The sequence below is a fragment of the Panulirus ornatus genome, chromosome 11 (genome assembly GCF_036320965.1).
Source record: "Panulirus ornatus isolate Po-2019 chromosome 11, ASM3632096v1, whole genome shotgun sequence".
In the NCBI taxonomy this organism is placed as follows: Eukaryota; Metazoa; Arthropoda; class Malacostraca; order Decapoda; family Palinuridae; genus Panulirus; species Panulirus ornatus.
Window position 1 is genome coordinate 19,936,029 of NC_092234.1, and position 23,782 is coordinate 19,959,810.

At 42.9% G+C, this 23,782-nt stretch overlaps 1 protein-coding gene across 2 annotated transcripts in view; it reads left to right on the top strand.

Moving 5' to 3' along the window:
• Window positions 1-23,521, top strand: part of Nelf-A (Negative elongation factor A) — a 115,907-nt gene extending 92,386 nt beyond the window's left edge. For both annotated transcript variants that reach the window (XM_071666725.1, XM_071666726.1), the window contains exon 10: window positions 21,939-23,521. In XM_071666725.1, the coding sequence (XP_071522826.1) occupies window positions 21,939-22,117 (179 nt within the window). In that variant the 3' untranslated portion in view covers window positions 22,118-23,521. The remainder of the gene's footprint in view (window positions 1-21,938) is intronic.
• The last annotated feature ends 261 nt before the right edge of the window (window positions 23,522-23,782 follow it).

The window sequence follows — 23,782 nt, forward strand, 5'->3', positions numbered from 1 at the left end:
CGTCCTTGATAAAAACTTTTCACTGCTTCTAACAACTTGCCTCCTACACTATATATTCTTAATTCCTTCCAGAGAGCATCTCCATCAACTCTATCATATGCCTTCTCCAGATCCATAAATGCTACATACAAGTCCATTTGCTTTTCTTAGTATTTCTCACATACATTTTTCAAAGCAAACACCTGATCCACACATCCTCTACCACTTCTGAAACCACACTGCTCTTCCCCAATCTGATGCTCTGTACATGCCTTCACCCTCTCAATCAATACCTTCCCATATAATTTCCCAGGAATACTCAACAAACTTATACCTCTGTAATTTGAGCACTCACTCTTATCCCCTTTGTACACTGGCGCTATGCAAGCATTCCGCCAGTCCTCAGGCACCTCACCATGTGTCATACATACATTAAATAACCTTACCAATCAGTCAACAATACAGTCACCCCCTTTTTTAATAAATTCCACTGCAATACCATCCAAACCCGCTGCCTTGCCGGCTTTCATCTACTACCTCTTCTCTGTTTACCAAATCATTTTCCCTAACCCTCTCACTTTGCACACCACCTCAACCAAAACACCCTATATCAGCCACTCTATCATCAAACACATTCAATAAACCTTCAAAATACTCGCTCCATCTCCTCACATCACCACTATTGTTATCACCTCCCCATTAGCCCCCTTCACTGATGTTCCCATTTGTTTCCTTGTTTTACTCACTTTATTTACCTCCTTCCAAAACATATTTTTATTCTCCCTAGAATTTAATGATACTCTCTTACCCCAACTCTCATTTGCCCTCTTTTTTGTCTCTTGCACCTCTCTCTTGACTTCCTGCCTCTTTCTTTTATGCATCTCACATTCATTTGCATTATTTCCCTTCAAAAATCATCCAAATGCCTCTCTCTTCTCTTTCACTAATAATCTTACTTCTTCATCCCACCACTCGCTACCCTTTCTAATCTGCCCACCTCCCACGCTTCTCATGCCACAAGCATCTTTTGCAGAAGCCATCATTGCTTGCCTAAATACATCCCATTCCTCCCCTTACGTCCTTTGTTTTCACCTTTTTCCAATCTGTACTCAGTCTCTCCTGGTACTTCCTCACACAAGTCTCCTTCCCAAGCTCACTTACTCTCACCACTCTCTTCACCCCAAAATTCTCTATTCTTTTCTGAAAACCTCTACAAATCTTCACCTTCATCTCCACAAGATAATGATCAGACATCCCTCCAGTTGCACCTCTTAGCACATTAACATTCAAAAGTCTCCCTTTTGCGCGCCTATCAATTAACACGTAATCCAATAACGCTCTTTGGCCATCTCTCCTACTTACATACGTATACTTATGTATATCTCTCTTTTTAAACCAGGTATTCCAAATCACCATAAATCTACAGCACATAAATCTACAAGCTCTTCACCATTACCATTTACAACACTGAACTCCCCATGTACACTAATTATTCCCTCAACTGCCACATTACTCACCTTTGCATTCAAATCACCCATCACTATAGCCCGGTCTCTTGCATCAAAACTACTAACTCACTCGCTCAGCTGCTCCCAAAACACTTGCCTCTCATGATCTTTCTTCTCATGCCCAGGTGCATATGCACCAATAATCACCCATCTCTCTCCATCCACTTTCAGTTTTACCCACATCAATCTAGAGTTTACTTTCTTACATTTTATCACATACTCCCACCACTTCTGTTTCAGGAGTAGTGCTACTCCTTCCCTTGCTTTTGTCCTCTCACTAACCCCTGACTTTACTCCCAAGACATTCCCAAACCACTCTTCCCCTTTACCCTTGAGGTTTGTTTCACTTAGAGCCAAAACATCTAGGTTCCTTTCCTCAAACATACTACCTACCTCTCCTTTTTTCTCATCTTGGTTCCATTCACACACAGACACCCCAGTCTGAGCTATCGAGGAGGATGAGCACTCCCCGCGTGACTCCTTCTTCTGTTTCCCCATTTAGAAAGTTAAAATACAAGGAGGGGAGGGTTTCTAGCCCCCCGCTGCCCATCCCCTTTAGTCGCCTTCTACAACACGTGAGGAATGCGTCGGAAGTATTATTTCTCCCTTATCCCCAGGGATAACTCACAGACATATACTTGTGTATATCTGTCTTTTTAAACCAGGTATTCTCAATCACCAGTTATTTTATCAGCTCACAAATCCACAAGCTCTTCAACATTTCCGTTCCCAACACTATATACCCCATGTGCACTCACAAACATATACTTGTGTATATCTGTCTTCTTAAACCAGGTATTCCCAATCACCAGTCTTTTTCCAGCTCACAAATCCACAAGCTCTTCAACATTTCCATTCACAACACTATATACCCCATGTGCACCAATTATACCCTCAACTGCCATGTTACTCATCTGTACATTTAAATCATCCGTCAATATTACCCAGTCTTGTGCACCAAAACTGCTGACACACTTACTGAGCTGCTCCCAAAGCATTTGCCTCTCATGATCTTTCTTCTCATGAACAGGTGCATAAGCACCAATAATCACCTATCTCTCACCATCCACTTTCAGTTTTATTCGCATCAATCTGGAATTCATTTCCTTGCAATCTTTTATATACTACGACAACTCCTGCATCAGGAGTAGTGCTACTCCTTCCTTGACAGTTATCCTCTCATCAGCCCCTGACTTTACTCCTAACACGTTTCCAAACATATCTTTTCCTTTACCCTTGAGCTTTGTATAACTATTTTCTTATTTAATTTATTTATTTATTTTGCTTTGTTGCTGTCTCCCGGGTTTGTGAGGTAGTGCAAGGAAACAGACGAAAGAATGGCCCAAGCCACCCACATACACATGTTTATACATACACGTCCACACACGCAAATATGCATACCTATGCATCTCAACGTATACATATATGTACACACACACACAGATATATACATGTATACACATGTACATAATTCATGCTGTCTGCCTTTATTCATTCTCATCGCCACCTCGCCACACATGTAATAACAACCCCCTCCCCCTTGATGTGTGCGAGGTAGTGCTAGGAGAGACATCAAAGGCCCCATTCGTTCACACTCTGTCTAGCTGTCATGTAATAATACACCGAAACCACAGCTCCCTTTCCACATCCAGGCCCCACAGAACTTATCATGGTTTACCCCGACGCTTCACATGCCCTGGTTCAATCCATTGACAGCACGTCGGCCCCGGTATACCACATCGTTCCTATTCACTCTATTCCTTGCACGCCTTTCACCCTCCTGCATGTTCAGGCCCCAATCACTCAAAATCTTTTTCACTCCATCTTTCCATCTCCAATTTGGTCTCCCACTTCTCCTCATTCCCTCTGCCTCTAACACATATATCCTCTTGGTCAATCTTTCCTCACTCATTCTCTCCATGTGCCCAGAGAATTTCAAAACACCCTCTTCTGCTCTCTCAACCACACTATTTTTATTACCACACATCTCTCTTACCCTATTATTACTTACTCGATCAAACCACCTCACTCCTCATAGTGTCCTCAAACATCTCATTTCCAGCACATCCACCCTCCTGCGCACAACTCTATCCATAGCCCACTCCTCGCAACCATACAACATTGTTGGAACCACTATTCCTTCAAACATACCCATTTTTACTGTCTGAGATAATGTTCTCGACTTCCACACACTCTTCAACGCTCCCAGAATTTTTGCCCCCCTCCCCCACCCTATGATTCACTTCCACTTCCATGGTCCCATCCGCTGCCAAATCCACTCCCAGATATCTAAAACATTTCACTTCCTACAGTTTTTCTCGATTCAAACTTACCTCCAAATTGACTTGACCCTCAACCATACTGTACCTAATAACCTTGCTCTTATTCACATTTACTCTCAGCTTTCTTTCACACACTTTACCAAACTCAGTCACCAGCTTCTGCAGTTTCTCACCCGAATCAGCCACCAGCGCTGTATCATCAGCGAACAACAACTGACTCACTTCCCAAGCTCTCTCATCCACAACAAATTTCTCATTTCCAGCACATCCACCCTCCTCTACACAACTCTGTCTATAGCCCATACCTTGCAACCACATAACATTGTTGGAACCACTATTCCTTCAAACATACCCATTTTTGCTTTCCAAGATAACATTCTCGACTTCCACACATTTTTCAACACTCCCAGAACTTTCGCCCCCTCCCCCACCCTATGATTCACTTCTGCTTCCATGGTTCCATCCGCTGCCAAATCCACTCCCAGATATCTAAAACACTTCACTTCCTCCAGTTTTTCTCTATTCAAACTTACCCCCCCCAATTAACTTGTCCCTCAACCCTACTGTACCTAATAACCTTGCTCTTATTCACAATTACTCTCAGCTTTCTTCTTTCTCACACTTTACCAAACTCTGTCACCAGCTTTTGCAGTTTCTCACCCGAATCAGCCACCAGCGCTGTATCATCAGTGAACAACAACTGACTCTCTTCCCAAGCTCTCTCATCCACAACAGACTGCATACTTGCCCCTCTTTCCAAAACTCTTGCATTCACCTCCCTAACAACCCCATCCATAAACAAATAAACAACCATGGAGACATCACACACTCCTGCCGCAAACCTACTTTCACTGAGAACCAATCTATATCCTTTCTTCCTACACGTACACATGCCTCACATCCCCGATAAAAACTTTTCACTGCTTCTAACAACTTGCCTCCCACACCATATATTCTTAATACCTTCCACAGAGCATCTCTATCAACTCTATCATATGCCTTCTCCAGATCCATAAATGCTACATACAAATCCATTTGCTTTTCTAAGTATTTCTCACATACATTCTGCAAAGCAAACACCTGATCCACACATCCTCTACCACTTCTGAAACCACACTGCTCTTCCCAAATTTGATGCTCTGTACATGCCTTTACCCTCCCATATAATTTCCCAGGAATACTCAACAAACTTATACCTCTGTAATTTGAGCACTCACCTTTGTCCCCTTTGCGTTTGTACAATGGCACTATGCAAGCATTCCGCCAGTCCTCAGGCAACTCACCATAAGTCATACATACATTAAATAACCTTACCAACCAGTCAACAATACAGTCACCCCCTTTTTTGATAAATTCCACTGCAATACCATCCAACCCCGCAGCCTTGCCGGCTTTCATCTTCCGCAAAGCTTTTACTACTACCTCTTCTCTGTTTACCAAATCATTTTCCCTAACCCTCTCAGTTTTCACACCACCTCAACCAAAACACCCTATATCTGCCACTCTATAATTAAACACATTCAACAAACCTTCAAAATACTCACTCCATCTCCTCACATCACCACTACTTGTTATCACCTCCACATTAGCCCCCTTCACTGAAGTTCCCATTTGTTCCCTTGTCTTACGCACTTTATTTACCTCCTTCCAAAACATCTTTTTATTCTCCCTAAAATTTAATGATACTCTCACCCCAACTCTCATTTGCCATCTTTTTCACCTCTTGCACCTTTCTCTTGACCTCCTGCCTCTTTCTTTTATACATCTCCCACTCATTTGCATTATTTCCCCGCAAAAATCATCCAAATGCCTCTCTCTTCTCTTTCACTTCTTCATCCCACCATTCACTACCCTTTCTAATCTGCCCACCTCCCACACTTTTCATGCCACAAGCATCTTTTGTGCAAGCAATCACTGCTTCCCTAAATATATCCCATTCCTCCCCACTCCCCTTACCTCCTTTGTTCTCACCTTTTTCCATTCTGTACTCAGTCTCTCCAGGTACTTCCTCACACAAGTCTCCTTCCCAAGCTCACTTACTCTCGCCACTCTCTTCACCCCAACATTCTCCCTTCTTTTCTGAAAACCTCTACAAATCTTCACCTTCGCCTCCACAAGATAATGATCAGACATCCCTCCAGTTGCACCTCTCAGCACATTAACATCCAAAAGTCTCTCGCGTGCCTGTCACTTAACACGTAATCCAATAACGCTCTCTGGCTATCTCTCCTACTTACATACGTATATTTATGTATATCTCTCTTTTTAAACCAGGTATTCCCAATCACCAGTCCTTTTTCAGCACATAAATCTACAAGCTCTTCACCATTTCCATTTACAACACTGAACACCCCATGTATACCAATTATTCCCTCAACTGCCACATTACTCACCTTTGCATTCAAATCACCCTTCACTATAATCTTGTCTCGTTGATCAAAACTACTAACACATTCATTCAGCTGCTCCCAAAACACTTGCCTCTCATGATCTTTCTTCTCATGCCCAGGTGCATATGCACCAATAATCACCCATCTCTCTCCATCAACTTTCAGTTTTACCCATATCAATCTAGATATACTTTCTTACATTTTATCGACATACTCCACCGACTCTGTTTTCAGGAGTAGTGCTACTCCTTCCCTTGCTGTTTTGTCTCAATCAATAACCCCTACTTTACTCTCCAAGACAATCCCAAACCACTCTTCCCTTTACCCTTGAGGTTTGTATCCACTTAGAGTCCAAAACATCTTAGGATCCTCCCTCAAACATACTACCTACCTCTCCATTATTTCTCATCTTGTTCCATCAACACAGACTCCCCAGTCTGAGCTAGCGAGGAAGGATGAGCACTTCCCCGCGTGAACTCCTTCTTCTGTTTCCCCATTTAGAAAGTTAAAATACAAGGAGGGGAGGGTTTCTAGCCCCCCCGCTGTCCATCCTTCTCGCCCCATCATCCTGGAACGAACCCTTTAGAGTGACTGTGGGTCGCCTTCTACAACACGTGAGGAATGCGTCGGAAGTATTATTTCTCCCCTTATCCCAAGGGATAAAACTCACAGACATATACTTGTGTAATATCTGTCTTTTTAAACCAGGTATCTCATCACCAGTTATTTTATCAGCTCACAAATCCACAAGCTCTTCAACATTTCCGTACCCAAACACTAAATACCTCATGTGCACTCACAAACATATACTTGTGTATATTCTGTCTTCTTAAACCCAGGTATTCCAAATCACCATAGTCGTTTTCCAGTCTCACAAATCCACAACTCTATCAACATTTCCATTCACAACACTAATATAGATATACCCCATTGCACCAATTATACCCCACTGCCATGTTACTCATCTGTAACATTAAATCATCCGTCAATATTACCCATCTTGTGCACCAAAACTGCTGAACACACTTACTAGCTGCTCCCAAAGCATTTGCCTCTCCGATCTTTCTTCTCCATGAACAGTGCATAAGCACCAATAATCACCTATCACTCACCATCCACTTTCATTTTTATTCGCATCAATCTGGAATTCATTTCCCTTGAAATCTTTTATATACTACGACAACTCCCTGCATCCAGGATTAAGTGCTACTCCTTCCATACAGTTATCCACTCAACAGACCCCTGACTTTACTCCAAACAGACGTTGCCAAACATATCTATTTCCTTTACCATGAGCTTTGTATTAACTATTTTCTTATTTAATTTATTTATTTATTTTGCTTTGTTGCTGTCCTCCGCGTTTGTGAGGTATGTGACAAGGAAACAACGAAAGAATGGCCCAACCACCCACATACACATGTTTAACATACACGTCCACACACGCAAATAATGCATACCTATGCTCACACCATACATATTGTACACACACACACAGATATATACATGTCTACTCATGTACATAAATTCATGCTGTCCAGCCTTTTATTCATTCTCACGCCACCAAGTCGCCACACATGTAAATACCAACCCCCTCCCCCTTGATGTGTGCGAGGTAGTGCTATGAAAGAGGACATCAAAGGCCCCATTCGTTCACACTCTGTCTAGCTGTCATGAATAATACAGCCAAACCACAGCTCCCTTTCCACATCAGGCCCCACAGAACTTATCATAGGTTTACCCCGACGCTTCACAATGCCCTGGTTCAATCATTGACAGCACGTACGCCCCAGGTATACCACATCGTATCCCATTCACTCTCAGTCCTTGCACACCTTTCACCCTCCTGCATGTTCAAGAGCCCCAATCACTCAAAATCTTTTCACATCCCTCTTTCCAACTCCAAATTGGTCTCCCACTTCTCACTCATTCCCTCTGCCTCTAACTCATATAAACCTCTTGTCAATCTTTCCTCACACCATATTCTCTCCATGTGCCCAGAGAATTTCAAAACACCCTCTCTGCTCTCTCAACCACAGTTCCTATTTTTATTACCACACTCTCTCTACCCTATATATTAATTACTCGAATCAAACCACCTCACTCCTCAATAAGTGTCCCTCAAAATCCTCTTCAATTTCAGCCACATCCACCCTCCTGCGCACAACTCTATCCATACGCCCACCCTCGCAAACCATACAACATTGTTGGAACCACTATTCCTTCAAACATACCCATATTTTACTGTTCTGAGATAATGTTTCGTCGACTTCACACACACTCTTCAACGCTCCAACCGCTCCCAGAATTTTTGCCTTGCCCCAAACCTCCACCGGCGATTCGCATAACCAAAGCCCCCACCCTATGATTCACATTCCACTTCATGGTCCCATCCGCTGCCAAATCCACCTCCCAGATAACTAAATACATTTCACTTCCTACAGTTTTTCTCGATTCAAACTTACCTCCAAATTGACTTGACCCTCAACCAACTGTACCTACTAACCTGCTCTTATTCACAATTACTCTCAGCTTTCTTCTTTCACACACTTTACCAAAACTCATCCACCAGCTACTGCCAGTTTCCTCACTCCGAATCGCCACCAGCGCTGTATCATCAGCGAACAAACAACTGCCCTTCACTTCCAAGCTCTCTCATCCACAACAAATTTCTCATTTCCGCACAATCCCCCTCCTCTACACAACTCTTGTCTATCGCCCCCATACCTGCAACCCACATAACATTGTTGGAACCACTATTCATCAAAACATACCCATTTTTGCTTTCCAAGATAACATTACTCGACTTCCACACATTTTCCACACTCCCAGAACTTCGCCACCTCCCCCACCCTAATGATCACTTCTGCTTCCATGGTTCCATCCGCTGCCAAATCCACTCCCAGATATCTAAAACAACTTCACTTCCTCCAGTTTTTCTCTATCAAACTTACCCCCCCCAATTAACTTTGTATCCCTCACCCTACAGTACCTAATAACTTGCTCTTTTCCACAATTACTCTCAGCTATTCTTCTTGTCTCACACTTTACCAAACTCTGTTCACCACTTTTGCAAGTTTCTCACCCTAATCAGCCACCAGCGCTGTATCATCATGAACATCAAACTGACTCTCTTCCCAAGCTCTCTCATCACAACAGACTGCATACTTGCCCCTCTTTCCAAAACTTCGTGCATTCAACCTCCCTAACACCCCAGCCATAAACAAATAAACAACCAATGAGAAATCACACACTCCTACCGCAAACCTACTTTCACATGAGACCAATCTAAATCCTTTCTTCCTACACGTACACATGCCTCACATCCCGATAAAAACTTTCACCTGCTTCTAACACTTGCCTCCCACACCAAATATTCTTAATACCTTCCACAGAGCTATACCCTCTATCAACTCTAACCTATGCCTTCTCCAGATCCATAAATGTACATACAAATCCATTTGCTTTTCTAAGTATTTCTCACATACATTCTGCAATCTGCAAAGCAAACACCTGAGTCCACACATCCTCTACCACCTTCTGAAACACCCAAACAAAACTCCCCCTGGCCCCACCCCACCCCCCACTCCTTCCCCCAAATTTTGATTGCTGCTGTAACATGCCTTTACCCTCACATAATAATTCCCAGGAATACTACAAACTTATACCTCTGTAATTGAGCAGCACGTAACCTTTTGTCCCCATTTGCGTTTGTACAGATGGCACTATGCAAGCATTCCGCCAAGTCCTCAAGGCAAACTCACCATAAGTCATACATACATTAAATAACCATTACCAACCAGCAACAATACAGTCACCCCCTTTTTTTGATAAATTCCGACGCAATACCCTCCAACCCCCCCGCAGCCTTGACCGGCTTTTCATCTTCCTGCAAAGCTGTTTACAACTACTAACTACCTCTGCTCTCCTGTTTTACCAATCATTTTTCCCCAAACCCTCTCAGTTTTTCACACACCTCCGACCAAAAACACCCTATAATCTGCCCACTCTATAATTTAAACAACATTCAACGAACCTTCAAAATACTCACTCCATCTCCTCACATCACCACTACTGTTATCACCTCCACATTAGCCCACTTCACTGAAGTTCCCATTTGTTCCCTTGTCTTACGCCACTTTATTTACCTCCTTCCTAAACATTTTTTTTTCCCCTAAAATTTACATGATACTCGCACCCAACTATCATTTGCCAGTCTTTTTCACTCTTGCACCTTTCTCTTGACCTCCTGCTCTTTCTTTTATTCATCTTCCCACTCTTTTGCATTTATTTCCCCGCAAAAATCATCCAAATGGCCCTCTCTTCTCTTTAACTTCTTTCATCCCCACCATTCACTACCCTTTTAATCTGCCCACCTCCCACATTGTCATGCCACAAGCAGCTTTTGTGCAACCATCACTGCTTCCCTACATATATCCCATCCTCCCCACTCCCCTTACCTCATTTGTTCTCTCCTTTTTCATTCTGTCTCAGTCTCTCTCTCCAGGTACTTCCTCACGACAAGTCTCCTTCCCAAGCTCACTTCTGCGCCATTATCTTTCACCCCAACATTCTCCCTTCTTTTCTGAAAACCTCTACATTCTTCACCTTCGCATCACAAGATAATGATCAGGGACATCCCTCCAGTTGCACCTTCAGACTTTACATCCAAAGTTCTCTCGCGTGCTGTCACTTAACACGTAATCCAATAACGATCTCTGGCTATCTCTCCTTATCTTTACTTAAGTATATTTATGTATATCTCTCTTTTTAAACCAGGTATTCCCATCACAAGTCCTTTTTCAGCACATAAATCTACAAGCCTCTTCACCATTTCCATTTACAACACTGAAACACCCCAGGTATAACAATATTCCCTCAACTGCACATTCTCACCTTTGCATTCAAATCCCCTTCACTTTAATCTTGTCTCGTTGATCAAAACTACTAACACATTCATTTCAGCTGGCTCCAAAACACTTGCCTCTCATGATCTTTCTCTCATGAACAGGTTTCAAAAGCCCCAAAAATCACCATTTCCCCACCCTCCACTTTTAGTTTTATTGCCTCAATTGGAATTTATTTCCCCTTTCCAAAAAACTTTTATTACTACAAAAACTCCTGCATCAGGGGGTTTCCCCAAATCCTTCCTTGACCAGTTTTCCTCTCATTTACCCCTTTAACCCTTTTCTCCCAACCGTTTCCCAAAAAAATTTCTATTCCTTTTCCCTTGAGCCCCTTTTTTAAAAAATTTTCTTATTTAATTTTTTTATTTTTTTTTGCCTTTTTTTGCTGTCTCCCCGGGTTTTTGAGGTAGTGCAAGGAAAAAGACGAAAAGAAATTGGCCCAAGCCAAACCAAATAACCCCATGTTTATACATACACGTTTCCCCACGCAAAATGCATACCTATGCATCTCAACGAAAAACATATATGTACACCAACACAGATAAATTTCATGTATACACATGTAAAAAATTCATGCTGTCTGCCCTTTTTTCATTTCATCGCCCCCCTCGCCACAATGTAAAACAACCCCCTCCCCCTTGATGTGGCGAGGTAGTGCTAGAGAGACATCAAAGGGCCCCCTTCGTTCCCCCTCGTCTAAACTGTCATTTTAATAATACACCGAAAAACCCCAGCTCCCCCTTCCCCCATAAAGGGCCCCCCAGAACTTATCATGGTTTTCCCGAAAGCTTCACATGCCCTGGTTCAATTCCCCTTGACAAACACGTCCCCCCCCGGTATACCACATCGTTCCCAATTTACTCTATTTTCCCTTTCACGCCTTCACCCCCCCCTGATGTTCAGGGCCCCCAACACTCAAAATCTTTTTCCCCTCCCCCCCTTTTCCCTCTCCAATTTGGCTCCCACTTTTCCCATTTCCTCTGCCTCTAACACATAACACCCCTTGGTCAACTTTCCTCACTCATTCCCCCATGTGCCCCAGGGAAATTTTTAAAAAAAAACCCCCCCCTTTTTCCCCCTCCTCAAAACCCCACTATTTTTTTTACCACCATCTCTCTTACCCTATTATTACTTTCTCGATCAAAACCACCTCATTTCCCCATTTGTGTCCCCAAAATCTTCCCTTTCCGCAAAATCCACCCTTCCCGCGCAAAAAATCCCTTTTCCCTAGCCCACCCTCGCAAACCCAACCCAAAAATTTTTGGAACCACTTTTTCCTTCAAAAACCCATTTTTACTGTCGGGGAAATGTTCTCGACTTCCCACAATCTTCAACGCTCCCAGAAAATTTTTGCCCCCCCCCCCCACCCCTATGATTCCTTCCACTTTTCCCTGGCCCCCTCCGCGCCAAAAAACCCTTTCCCCAAAATCTAAAAATTTCACTTCCTCAGTTTTTTCTTTTTTGATTCAAACTTACCTCCAAATTGACTTTACCCTCAACCTACTGTACCTAATAACCCTTGCTCTTATTCACATTTTACCCCCTCCCCCCCTTTTTTTCACACCTTTTTCCCAAAACCCCGTCCCCCCACTTCTGCAGTTTCACCCGAATCCCCCCACCAGCGCGTTTTCCAGCGAACAAAAACTGAAATCACTTCCCCAACTCCCCTCCTCCACAAAAAATTTCTCATTTCCCCCACATCCACCCCCCCTCTACCAACTCTGTCTATAGGGCCCCTACCTTGCAAAACACTAACATTTTTGGAACCCCTATTTCCCCTTTAAAAACCCCATTTTTGCTTTCCCAAAATAACCTTCTCGAATTCCACACATTTTTCAAACCCCCCAAAACTTTCGGCCCCCCCCCCACCCTAAGATTTTACTTCTTCTTTCCCGGTTCCATCCCCTGCCAAATCCACTCCCAATATCTAAAAAAACTTCCCCTTCCTCCAGTTTTTCTCTATTTAAACTTACCCCCCCCCCCAAATTTAAATTTTTCCCTCAAAACCCCCCTGTAACCCAATAACCTTGCTCCTTTTTCACAATTTCTCTCAAACTTTCTTCCTTTCCCCCCACTTTAAACCCAAAATTCCGTTACCAGCTTTTTTCAGTTTTTTTTTCACCCGAAAAGCCCAAACCCCCGCTGATCATCCTGAACAACAATATCTCTCCCCCCGGCTCTCTCATCCCACCAAACAACTGCATTTCTTGCCCCCCCTTTCCAAAAACCCTTTCATTCAACCCCCCCTAAAAAACCCCCTCCCCCATAAAAAAAAATAAACAACCATGGAGCCCCCCCACCCCCCCCTGCCGAAACCTTTCTTTACTGAGAACCAATTTTATATTTCCCTTTTCCTTTTTTAAAACGTAACCCTCCCCCAATCCCCGATAAAAACTTTTCAAATGGGGGCCCCCAACCCCCCTTGCCCCCCACCCCATATATTCTTAATTCCCCTTCCCCCAGACGATCCCCATCAACTCTTTCAATTTCCTTTCTCCAGATCCAAAAAAAGGGTTTCATAAAAAATCCATTTGCTTTTTTTAAGTAAATTTTTCACATAACCCTTCCGCCAAAACAAACACCCGTCCCACATCCTCTACCACTTCCCGAAACCCCCACTGCTCTTCCCCAAAAAGATGCCGTACATGCCTTTCCCTCCCATATAAATTTTCCAAAGGGAAAATTTAACCCAAAATTATACCCCCTGTAAATTTTAGCACCACCTTTGGCCCCCCTTTTTCGTTTTTACAATGGCAATATTTCAAGCTTCGCCAGTCCCAGGGAAATCAAACCCAAAAATTTATACATCATTAAATAAAACCTTACCCAAACCCGTCAACAATACAAATCCCCCCCTTTTTTGAAAATATCCCCTTTCAATAACCCCTCCAACCCCGCGGGCCCTTTCCGGCTTTCCCTCTTCCCCAAAGCTTTTTCTAAATACCTCTTTTTCTGTTTACCAAATCATTTTTTCCCCGAACCCCTCCCCCAGTTTTCAAAAAAAAACCAAAAACCCCGCCAAAACAACCCTAAAAAATCCCCCGGGGGAAAAAAAAAATCTAAAAATTAAAAAACAAAAATTCCCCCCAACGGGGAAATTCCCAAAAACCCCCCTTAATTCACTTCCCCAAAAACTCCCCCACCCTCACACCCAAATACTTGTTATCACCCCCCACATTAGCCCCCTTCACTGGGAAATTCCCAATTTTTTCCCTTTTTCTTAACCCCCACCCCTTTTTTTACCTCCTTCCCCAAAAAATCTTTTTTAAACCCCCCCCCCAAAATTTAATGATACCCCTCCACCCCAATCTCCCCCCTTTGCCAATTTTTTTTTCCCTCTTGCCTCCTTTCCTTGACCTCCTGCCTCTTTTTTTTTATACATCTCCCCACTCATTTGCATTAAATTTCCCCCCCCCAAAAATCCCTCCAAAAACCTCTCTTTTCCCTTTCCCCTTCCCTTTCCCCCCAACCCTTCACTTTCCCTTTCTAATCTGCCCCCCCTTCCCCCCACTTTTCATTTCCAAAAAGCCCTCTTTTGTGGGAAGCCAATTTACTGCTTCCCTTTAAAAATATCCCCCCCTTTCCCACCCCCCACCCCCCTTACCCCTCCTTTGTTTTCCCCCAAACCTTTTTTCTTCGTAATCATCTCTCCAGGTACTTTTCCCCCACCCAATCTCCCTTCCCCCCAAACACCCCTTTTTTTTCGCCCCCTTTCCCTTCCCCCCAAAATTCTCCCCTTTTTTTCTGAAAAACCCCTAAAAAATCCCTTCCCCCCCTTGGGCCCCCACAAGATAATGATCAAACAACCCTCCCCGTTGCAACCCCCTCAGCCCATTAACATCCAAAAGCCCCCTCGCGTGCCCTTTTTACTTAACACCTAAAACCCAAAAAACGCTCTCCGGGGACCCTCCCCACCCTTTCATACGTATATTTATTGGTTAAACCCTTCCTTTTTAACCCGGTATTTCCCCTCACCCCGCCCCTTTTTCAGCACATAAATTACAAGCTCCCTTTACCATTTCCTTTTCAACCCTGAACAACCCCCCCTGTATACCAATTTTTCCCTCAACTGCCACATTTCTCCCCCTTTGCCCTTCAAATCCACCCTCACTATAAAAAATTTTCTCTTTATCCCAAAAAATTCCCTTTAACCAAAATTTCATTCAAGGCCTTTCCCAAAAACACTTGCCTCCTTTAACTTTTTTTCTTCCCCATGCCCCGGTGGGTTTTGCACCAATTTTAAACCCCCATCCCCTCCATAAAATTTCAGTTTTACCCATATCAATTTTAGAGTTTTCTTTCTTACAAATCTATCCCCCTACTCCCCCCACTCCCCGTTTAAAGGGTAGTGCTACCCTTCCTTGCTCTTTTCCCTTTCCCCAAACCCCCGACCCTTTCCCCAAGACATTCCCAAACCAATCTTCCCCCTTTTTAACCCCTTGAAGCTTCGTTTCACTGAGAGCCAAAACCCCTCCAGGTTTTCCTTTCCCAAACAAAAAACTACCTAAATTTTTTTTTTTAATTTTACTTTTTGTGGGTTCCCCCCCCCGCCCTTTGCGAAAAGGGGACCAAGGGAAAACGGGCGAAAAAAAATGGCCCCAAACCCCCCCCCCCCCACACCCTGTATTAAAAATTACTTTCCCCTAACCCCAAATATACATACCTCACAGCTTTCCCTGGTTTACCCCCGACCTTCCCAAAACTACCATTTTCTCTCCTTATTTTCTCATCTTGGACGTTTCAGCCACACACATTTAGACCCCCCAATCACCTTCGGGGGGGGTGAGCCTTCCCCGCTGACTCCTTTCTTCTGTTTCCCCTTTTTAAAAGTTAAAATTTCCAAAGGGGGGGGAGGGTTTTAGCCCCCCGCCCCCCCCCCCTCCCCCTTTAGTCACCCTTCCAACCCCACACCCTGGGAATGCCGTGAAAGTATTTTTCTCCCCCCCATCCCCAGGGGGTAGGGGGAAATTTAAATTTCGAAAATAATTTTCAGTATTTTTTTGATAATTTTCAGACAGGCTATTCACTCTTTAGGCCCCAAGGGTTTGGGTTTTCATGGGGGGGACCCGATAGAATTTATTTTTGTTATGTTTATATAAAGGCAAGGAGGACAAAAGTGAATGCCCCCCCGAATTACCTGGTTTAATATACCTTTGTAAGGCAAAGGGGTGACCCCCCCCCATCAGGGTGGAAAAGAGGGATGTTTTCCCCAAATTAGATGGGATGGACTAGGTGCTTGATAAGTTAAAATTTTATTTTTGAAAACCCTTATTTCCTTTTTAAACCCCTTTTGGGCCCACCATTACTTTCCCCCAAAAGCCCTTTTCCCATTTAGTTGCCCTTAGTTTTTTCTTAGGGAAAACATTATACAGTAAAAATTTACTTGGGGTATTGGGTTTCTTGTGTTGTAATTATTATGTGCCTCTGACTCTGTTTTTCACTTTAAACACTTAAGAGTTTTCCAACTTTTTTCCCTTACCCTTGCCCCCTTCTAGATATAACTAACCCCAAATTTAAAGGAGTGGTTAGGGAAAGAATTTTTAATTTTTTTTTTTTATTGGTTTGTTTTTTTTTTAAAAAATTTTTATTTATTTATTTTGCTTTGTTGCTGTCTCCCACGTTAGCAAGGTAGCACAAGGGAAAAAGAAAAGAATGGGCCCAAAAATCACCCAAACACATGTATATTTCATACACGTCCCAAGGCCCCCGCACCCCAACATACCTTACATCCCCAATTATACATATATTACACACACAGACATAATTAAAATATACCCATGTACATAATCCATACTGTCTGCCTTTATTCATTCCCATCGCCACCCCACCACACATGGAATAACAACATTCTCCCCCCTCATGTGTGCGAGGTAGCACTAGGAAAAGACAACAAAGGCCCCATTCGTTCACACTCAGTCTCTAGCTGTCATGTAATAATGCACTGAAACCACAGCTCCCTTTCCACATCCAGGCCCCACAGAACTTTCCATGGTTTACCCCAGACGCTTTAATAGTGGCCACATTTAAGCAAGTGAGACCCAAGGCTATGCCGATACCAAAAGTTTCTTGCCTTCCTCAAACCCCCTGAGTGCCTTTGATTTCAGATTGAAAGTGGTACCCTTACACTCTGTACTCCCATGAGCACTTTTAGTATTCTTGGCAGACACACTGATGAGGCTATTACTGACTTTGGAAGCAGGAAGAAATGGGTGAAATGGCATACACACCACGGGGAGTAAGAGCATTGATCGTGTTTACAAGCTGACTGCCAGTAGGTAGAATATGAATAGCAGAATATTGTGGATGATGAGTGAAAGAAAATGTAGAAAAGATCTAGAAATATGTATTTATTTATTTTGCTTTGTCGCTGTCTCCTGCGTTAGCGAGGTACCGCAAGGAAACAGACGAAAGAAAGGCCCAACCCACCCACATACACATGTATATACATACACGTCCACACACGCAAATATACATACCTAGACATCTCAGTGTATACATATATATACACACAGACATATACATATATACACATGTACATAATTCATACTGTCTGCCTTTATTTATTCCCATCGCCACCTCGCCACACATGGAATAACAACCCCCTCCCCCCTCATGTGTGCGAGGTAGCGCTAGGAAAAGACAACAAAGGCCACATTCGTTCACACTCTAGCTGTCATGTAATAATGCACCAAAACCACAGCTCCCTTTCCACATCCAGGCCCCACAGAACTTTCCATGGTTTACCCCAGACACTTCACATGCCCTGGTTCAATCCATTGACAGCACGTCGACCCCGGTATACCACATCGTTTCCAATTCACTCTGTTCCTTGCATGCCTTTCACCCTCCTGCATGTTCAGGCCCCGATCACTCAAAATCTTTTTCACTCCATCTATCCACCTCCAATTTGGTCTCCCACTTCTCTCATTCCCTCCACCTCTGACACATATATCCTCTTTGTCAATCTTTCCTCACTCATTCTCTCTATGTGTCCAAACCATTTCAAAACACCCTCTTCTGCTCTCTCAACCACACTCTTCTTATTACCACACGTCTTTCTTACCCTTACATTACTTACTCGATCAAACCACCTCACACCACATATTGTCCTCAAACATCTCATTTCCAGCACATCCACCCTCCTGCGCACAACTCTATCCATAGCCCACGCCTTGCAACCATACAACATTGTTGGGACCACTGTTCCTTCAAACATAGCCATTTTTGCTTTTCGAGATAATGTTCTCAACTTCCAGACATTCTTCAAGGCTCCAATAATCCCCCCCCCCCCCCCCCCCCCCCCCCCCCCCCCCCACCCCTATGACTCACTTCTGCTTCCATGGTTCCATCCGCTGCCAGATCCACTCCCAGATATCTAAAACACTTTACTTCCTCCAGTTTTTCTCCATTCAAACTTACCTCCCAATTGACTTGACAAATTAAACAACAAAGACAAATTAAACAACCATGGAGACATCACACACCCCTGCCGCAAACCTACATTCACTGAGAACCAATCACTTTCCTCTCTTCCTATACGTACACATGCCTTACATCCTCGATAAAAACTTTTCACTGCTTCTAACAACTTGCCTCCCACACCATATATTCTTAATACCTTCCACAGAGCATCTCTGTCAACTCTATCATATGCCTTCTCCAGATCCATAAATGCTACATACAAATCCATTTGCTTTTCTAAGTATTTCTCACAGATATTCTTCAAAGCAAACACCTGATCCACACATCCTCTACCACTTCTGAAACCACACTGCTCTTCCCCAATCTGATGCTCTGTACATGCCTTCACCCTCTTAATCAATACTCTCCCATATAATTTACCAGGATTACTCAACAAACTTATACCTCTGTAGTTTGAGCACTCACTCTTATCCCCTTTGCCTTTGTACAGTGGCACTATGTAAGCATTTTGCCAATCCTCAGGCACCTCACCATGAAATATACTTTTTTTTTTTTTTTTTTTTCGCTGTCTCCCACGTGTGCGAGGTAGCGCAAGGAAACAGATGAAAGAAATGGCCCAACCCACCCCCATACACATGTATATACATACACGTCCACACACGCAAATATACATACCTACACAGCTTTCCATGATTTACCCCAGACGCTTCACATGCCCTGATTCAATCCACTGACAACACGTCAACCCCAGTATACTACATCGATCCAATTCACTCTATTCCTTGCCCTCCTTTCACCCTCCTGCATGTTCAGGCCCCGATCACTCAAAATCTTTTTCACTCCATCTTTCCACCTCCAATTTGGTCTCCCACTTCTCCTCTTTCCCTCCACCTCCGACACATATATCCTCTTGGTCAATCTTTCCTCACTCATTCTCTCCATGTGCCCAAACCATTTCAAAACACCCTCTTCTGCTCTCTCAACCACGCTCTTTTTAATTCCACACATCTCTCTTACCCTTACATTACTTACTCGATCAAACCACGTCTCACCACACATTGTCCTCAGACATCTCATTTCCAGCACATCCACCCTCCTGCGCCCAACTCTATCCATAGCCCACGCCTCGCAACCATACAACATTGTTGGAACCACTATTCCTTCAAACATACCCATTTTTGCTTTCCGAGATAATGTTCTCAACTTCCACACATTCATCAAGGCTCCCAGGATTTTCACCCCCTCCCCCACCCTATGATTCACTTCCGCTTCCATGGTTCCATCCGCTGCCAGATCAACTCCCAGATATCTAAAACACTTTACTTCCTCCAGTTTTTCTCCATTCAAACTTACCTCCCAATTGACTTGACCCTCAACCCTACTGTACCTAATAACCTTGCTCTTTTTACAGTTACTCTTAACCTTCTTCTTTCACATACTTAACCAAACTCAGTCACCAGCTTCTGCAGTTTCTCAAATGAATCAGCCACCAGCGCTGTATCATCAGCGAACAACAACTGACTCACTTCCCAAGCTCTCTCATCCACAACAGACTTCATTCTTGCCCCTCTTTCCAAAACTCTTGCATTCACCTCCCTAACAACCCCATCCATAAACAAATTAAACAACCATGGAGACATCACACACCCCTGCCGCAAACCTACATTCACTGAGAACCAATCACTTTCCTCTCTTCCTACACGTACACATGCCTTACATCCTCGATTAAAACTTTTCACTGCTTCCAACAATTTGCCACCCACACCATATATTCTTAATACCTTCCACAGAGCATACATTAAATAACCTTGCCAACCAGTCAACAATACAGTCACCCCCTTTTTTGATAAATTCCACTGCAATACCATCCAAACCTGCTGCCTTTGCCGGCTTTCATCTTCCGCAAAGTTTTTACTATCTCTTCTCTGTTTACCAAATCATTTTCCCTAACCCTCTCACTTTGCACACCACCTCGACCAAAACGCCCCATATCTGCCACTCTGTCATCAAACACATTCAGCAAACCTTCAAAATACTTATTCCATCTCCTTCTCACATCACCACTACTTGTTATCACCTCCCCATTAGCCCCCTTCACTGGAGTTCCCATTTGCTCCCTTGTCTTATGCACTTTATTTACCTCCTTCCAAAACATCTTTTTATTCTCCCTAAGATTTAATGATACTCTCTCACCCCAACTCTCATTTGCCCTCTTTTTCACCTCTTGCACCTTTCTCTCGACCTCCTGCCTCTTTCTTTTATACATCTCCCACTCATTTGCATTTTTTCCCTGCTAAAATTGTCCAAATGCCTCTCTCTTCTCTTTCACTAATAATCTTACTTCTTCATCCCACCACTCGCTACCCTTTCTAATCAACCCACCTCCCATGCTTCTCATGCCACAAGCACTCCCCTTACCTCCTTTGTTCTCACCTTTTTCCATTCTGTACTCAGTCTCTCCTGGTACTTCCTCACACACGTCTCCTTCCCAAGCTCATGTACTCTCACCACTCTCTTCACCCCAACATCCTCTCTTCTTTTCTGAAAACCCCTACAAATCTTCACCTTCGCCTCCAGAAGATAATGATCAGACATCCCTCCATTTGCACCTCTCAGCACATTAACATCCAAAAGTCTCTCATTCGTGCGCCTGTCAATTAACACGTAATCCAATAATGCTCTCTGGCCATCTCTCCTACTTACATACGTATACTTATGTATACCTCTCTTTTTAAACCAGGTATTCCCAATCACCAGTCTTTTTTCAGCACATAAATCTACAAGCTCTTCACCATTTCCATTTACAACACTGAACACCCCATGTATACCAATTATTCCCTCAACTGCCACATTACTCACCTTTGCATTCAAATCACCCATCACTATAACCCAGTCTTGTGCATCAAAACCACTAACACACTCATTCAGCTGCTCCCAAAACACTTGCCTCTCATGATCTTTCTTCTCATGCCCAGGTGCATATGCACCAATAATCACCCATCTCTCCCCATTAACTTTCAGTTTTACCTATATCAATCTAGAATTTACTTTCTTACACTCTATCACATACTCCCACCACTCCTGTTTCAGGAGTAGTGCTACTCCTTTCCTTGCTCTTGTCCTCTCACTAACCCCTGACTTAACTCCCAAGACATTCCCAAACCACTCTTCCCCTTTATCCTTGAGCTTCGTTTCACTCAGAGCCAAAACATCCAGGTTCCTTACCTCAAACACTTAACATCTAGAAATATGTTATTTATTAAATAAAAAAGTACTTAAAAAATTTGAAATCAAAAACATTATTTTCATATCTTTGACTTCAAGGTGTTGGGGGATATATTGTGAATGTATTCCCAAATTTTCAGTTTTGCTGTAAGAATTGGTATTGTATATAACATATTGTACAGGGAATGGCTTTATTGACAAAAATAAGTCAACTATATTTTGTTCCAGAAAATCCATGTCCGCATCTGGGTAATATTGTCACCATCAAACTGAGTGAAGGAGAGGAAACTGTTTCACAGCCAGATGGGACCTTTATCACGATGCTGGCTGAGACCCACTTCCAGATGAACTACAACACAGGAGAATGGAAACGTATAAAGAAATACAGACCTCTACCTACAGAGTAAATCCAGCAGAGGTGCTTGTAGGTCAGCCTGGGAGACCTACCCGTCCGGTGGTCCTGCCGTGGACCACGGTAATGTCACACCAAGAATCTGGCCTTCATGTGGTGATGTTAGGGTCAAGTGTATGGTTTTAGGTCAAGTGTAGTATCTCATGAGAGACACCAGTTAGACAAGTATGGAATGAAGTGCATTATCTAGCTATAGTGATATGTTGATTGAAACTGTTGGCACATGCTGTACATGTGCTGTTCTCAGGTGCCACTGGAAGTGACATTGAAAAGGTATCAGAGTGTATTTCCAGTACTTTGGACGATGAAGAACAGTGTCAGTGACTTCTCACATTGTAAATGAGAAAACAAGACTGTAGTCATATCATGAATGCTTCTACTGGTTTAATGTCTTGGACCAACTCCAGGATTTGAATGATGTGTAAAGCATATATCAACTGATTTGTTGCTGAAAAAAATATATTGCATACTGAATGGTGTGAAAACAGTCCATTTTCTGTGAACAACATTTGGAGCTACTGTGATAGTCAGTTTTTGCTGTTACTGTTGATTAAGTAAGCAAATCTCCTTTAATGGAGGTGACCACTCACACATATTGTTTCCTTGGACCATTATTTCTGAGATAATTATGAGAGAAAATGTAATTTTTCCTTCATATTGGAGTATTTATGTTATTTAGCACATGCTATATGTATTTTTTTAATAGAATTTAGAATGAGCAGTTTGAGTTCTTAGCAGAGGGAAAGTTTACTTGGGTAGACAAGAAAAGTCCTTCAGCCAAGGCCACTGAGGGGGGGACACTTTATAGTGGTCTTCCTCAGAATGCTGTACCTGCATATCTTAGTTTAGTTTTATGTTAATATACCCTCTTCTGATTCTCTGTTGTCTTTCTTGTACATAAGATATATTCTTCTTGCCAAGTTTGATAAGGAATGCTGAAAGGTCAACCTCTAGTCCAGTGAGGTATGGAGTGGATGCAAGGTGGCCATAGCTGCCACATGCCATGTGACTGTCCTTGAGAGATCTCATGACCAGCCTCTGCCTGCCACCAATTCCCTGCTAAATCCAGCAGTTTTATTATAAAACACTTCAGAATTGCCTGAGTTTCATATTATTTTGTGAGATTACAGAAATTTTCACAGGGAAATTTGGTGATGTATGTCTGTATACTTGTCTTTTTTTTTCTTTCTTTCTTTTGCTAGTTTCTTCAAGATTACAGATTTATTTTTACTGCTGGAACTTTTACCTAGTGGAACTCAAGTCAGATTGATTTGTTTAAGTTAATTGCTTCTTGGAAGCAAATGTGATAGCAAAAAATATATATATAAATATATATATTTTTCTTTTGTAAATAAGCATTTCTTGGTGTATGGCTCTAAGTAAAAGATATTTGAATGTACTAAGTTTATTCCTTAATCCAATAAAGTTAGTTGGTCGCCAGCACCTAAGTGGTTGGCAGGTTGCACTCTTCTGACCCAGGTAGCTGTCTTTTCTTTCTGCCTCACCCACATGTGAACTGCTAGCTTTCTGTCCATAAACATACAATCTCTCCTTGTCACACATAACACTTAAAAGCTCTTGAATTGCACAACTCATTCATCGTAACTTCAGATTTTCCTGCAGTGAGCACTACGGGCTAGCCCTGCCTTTTAGCAAAATG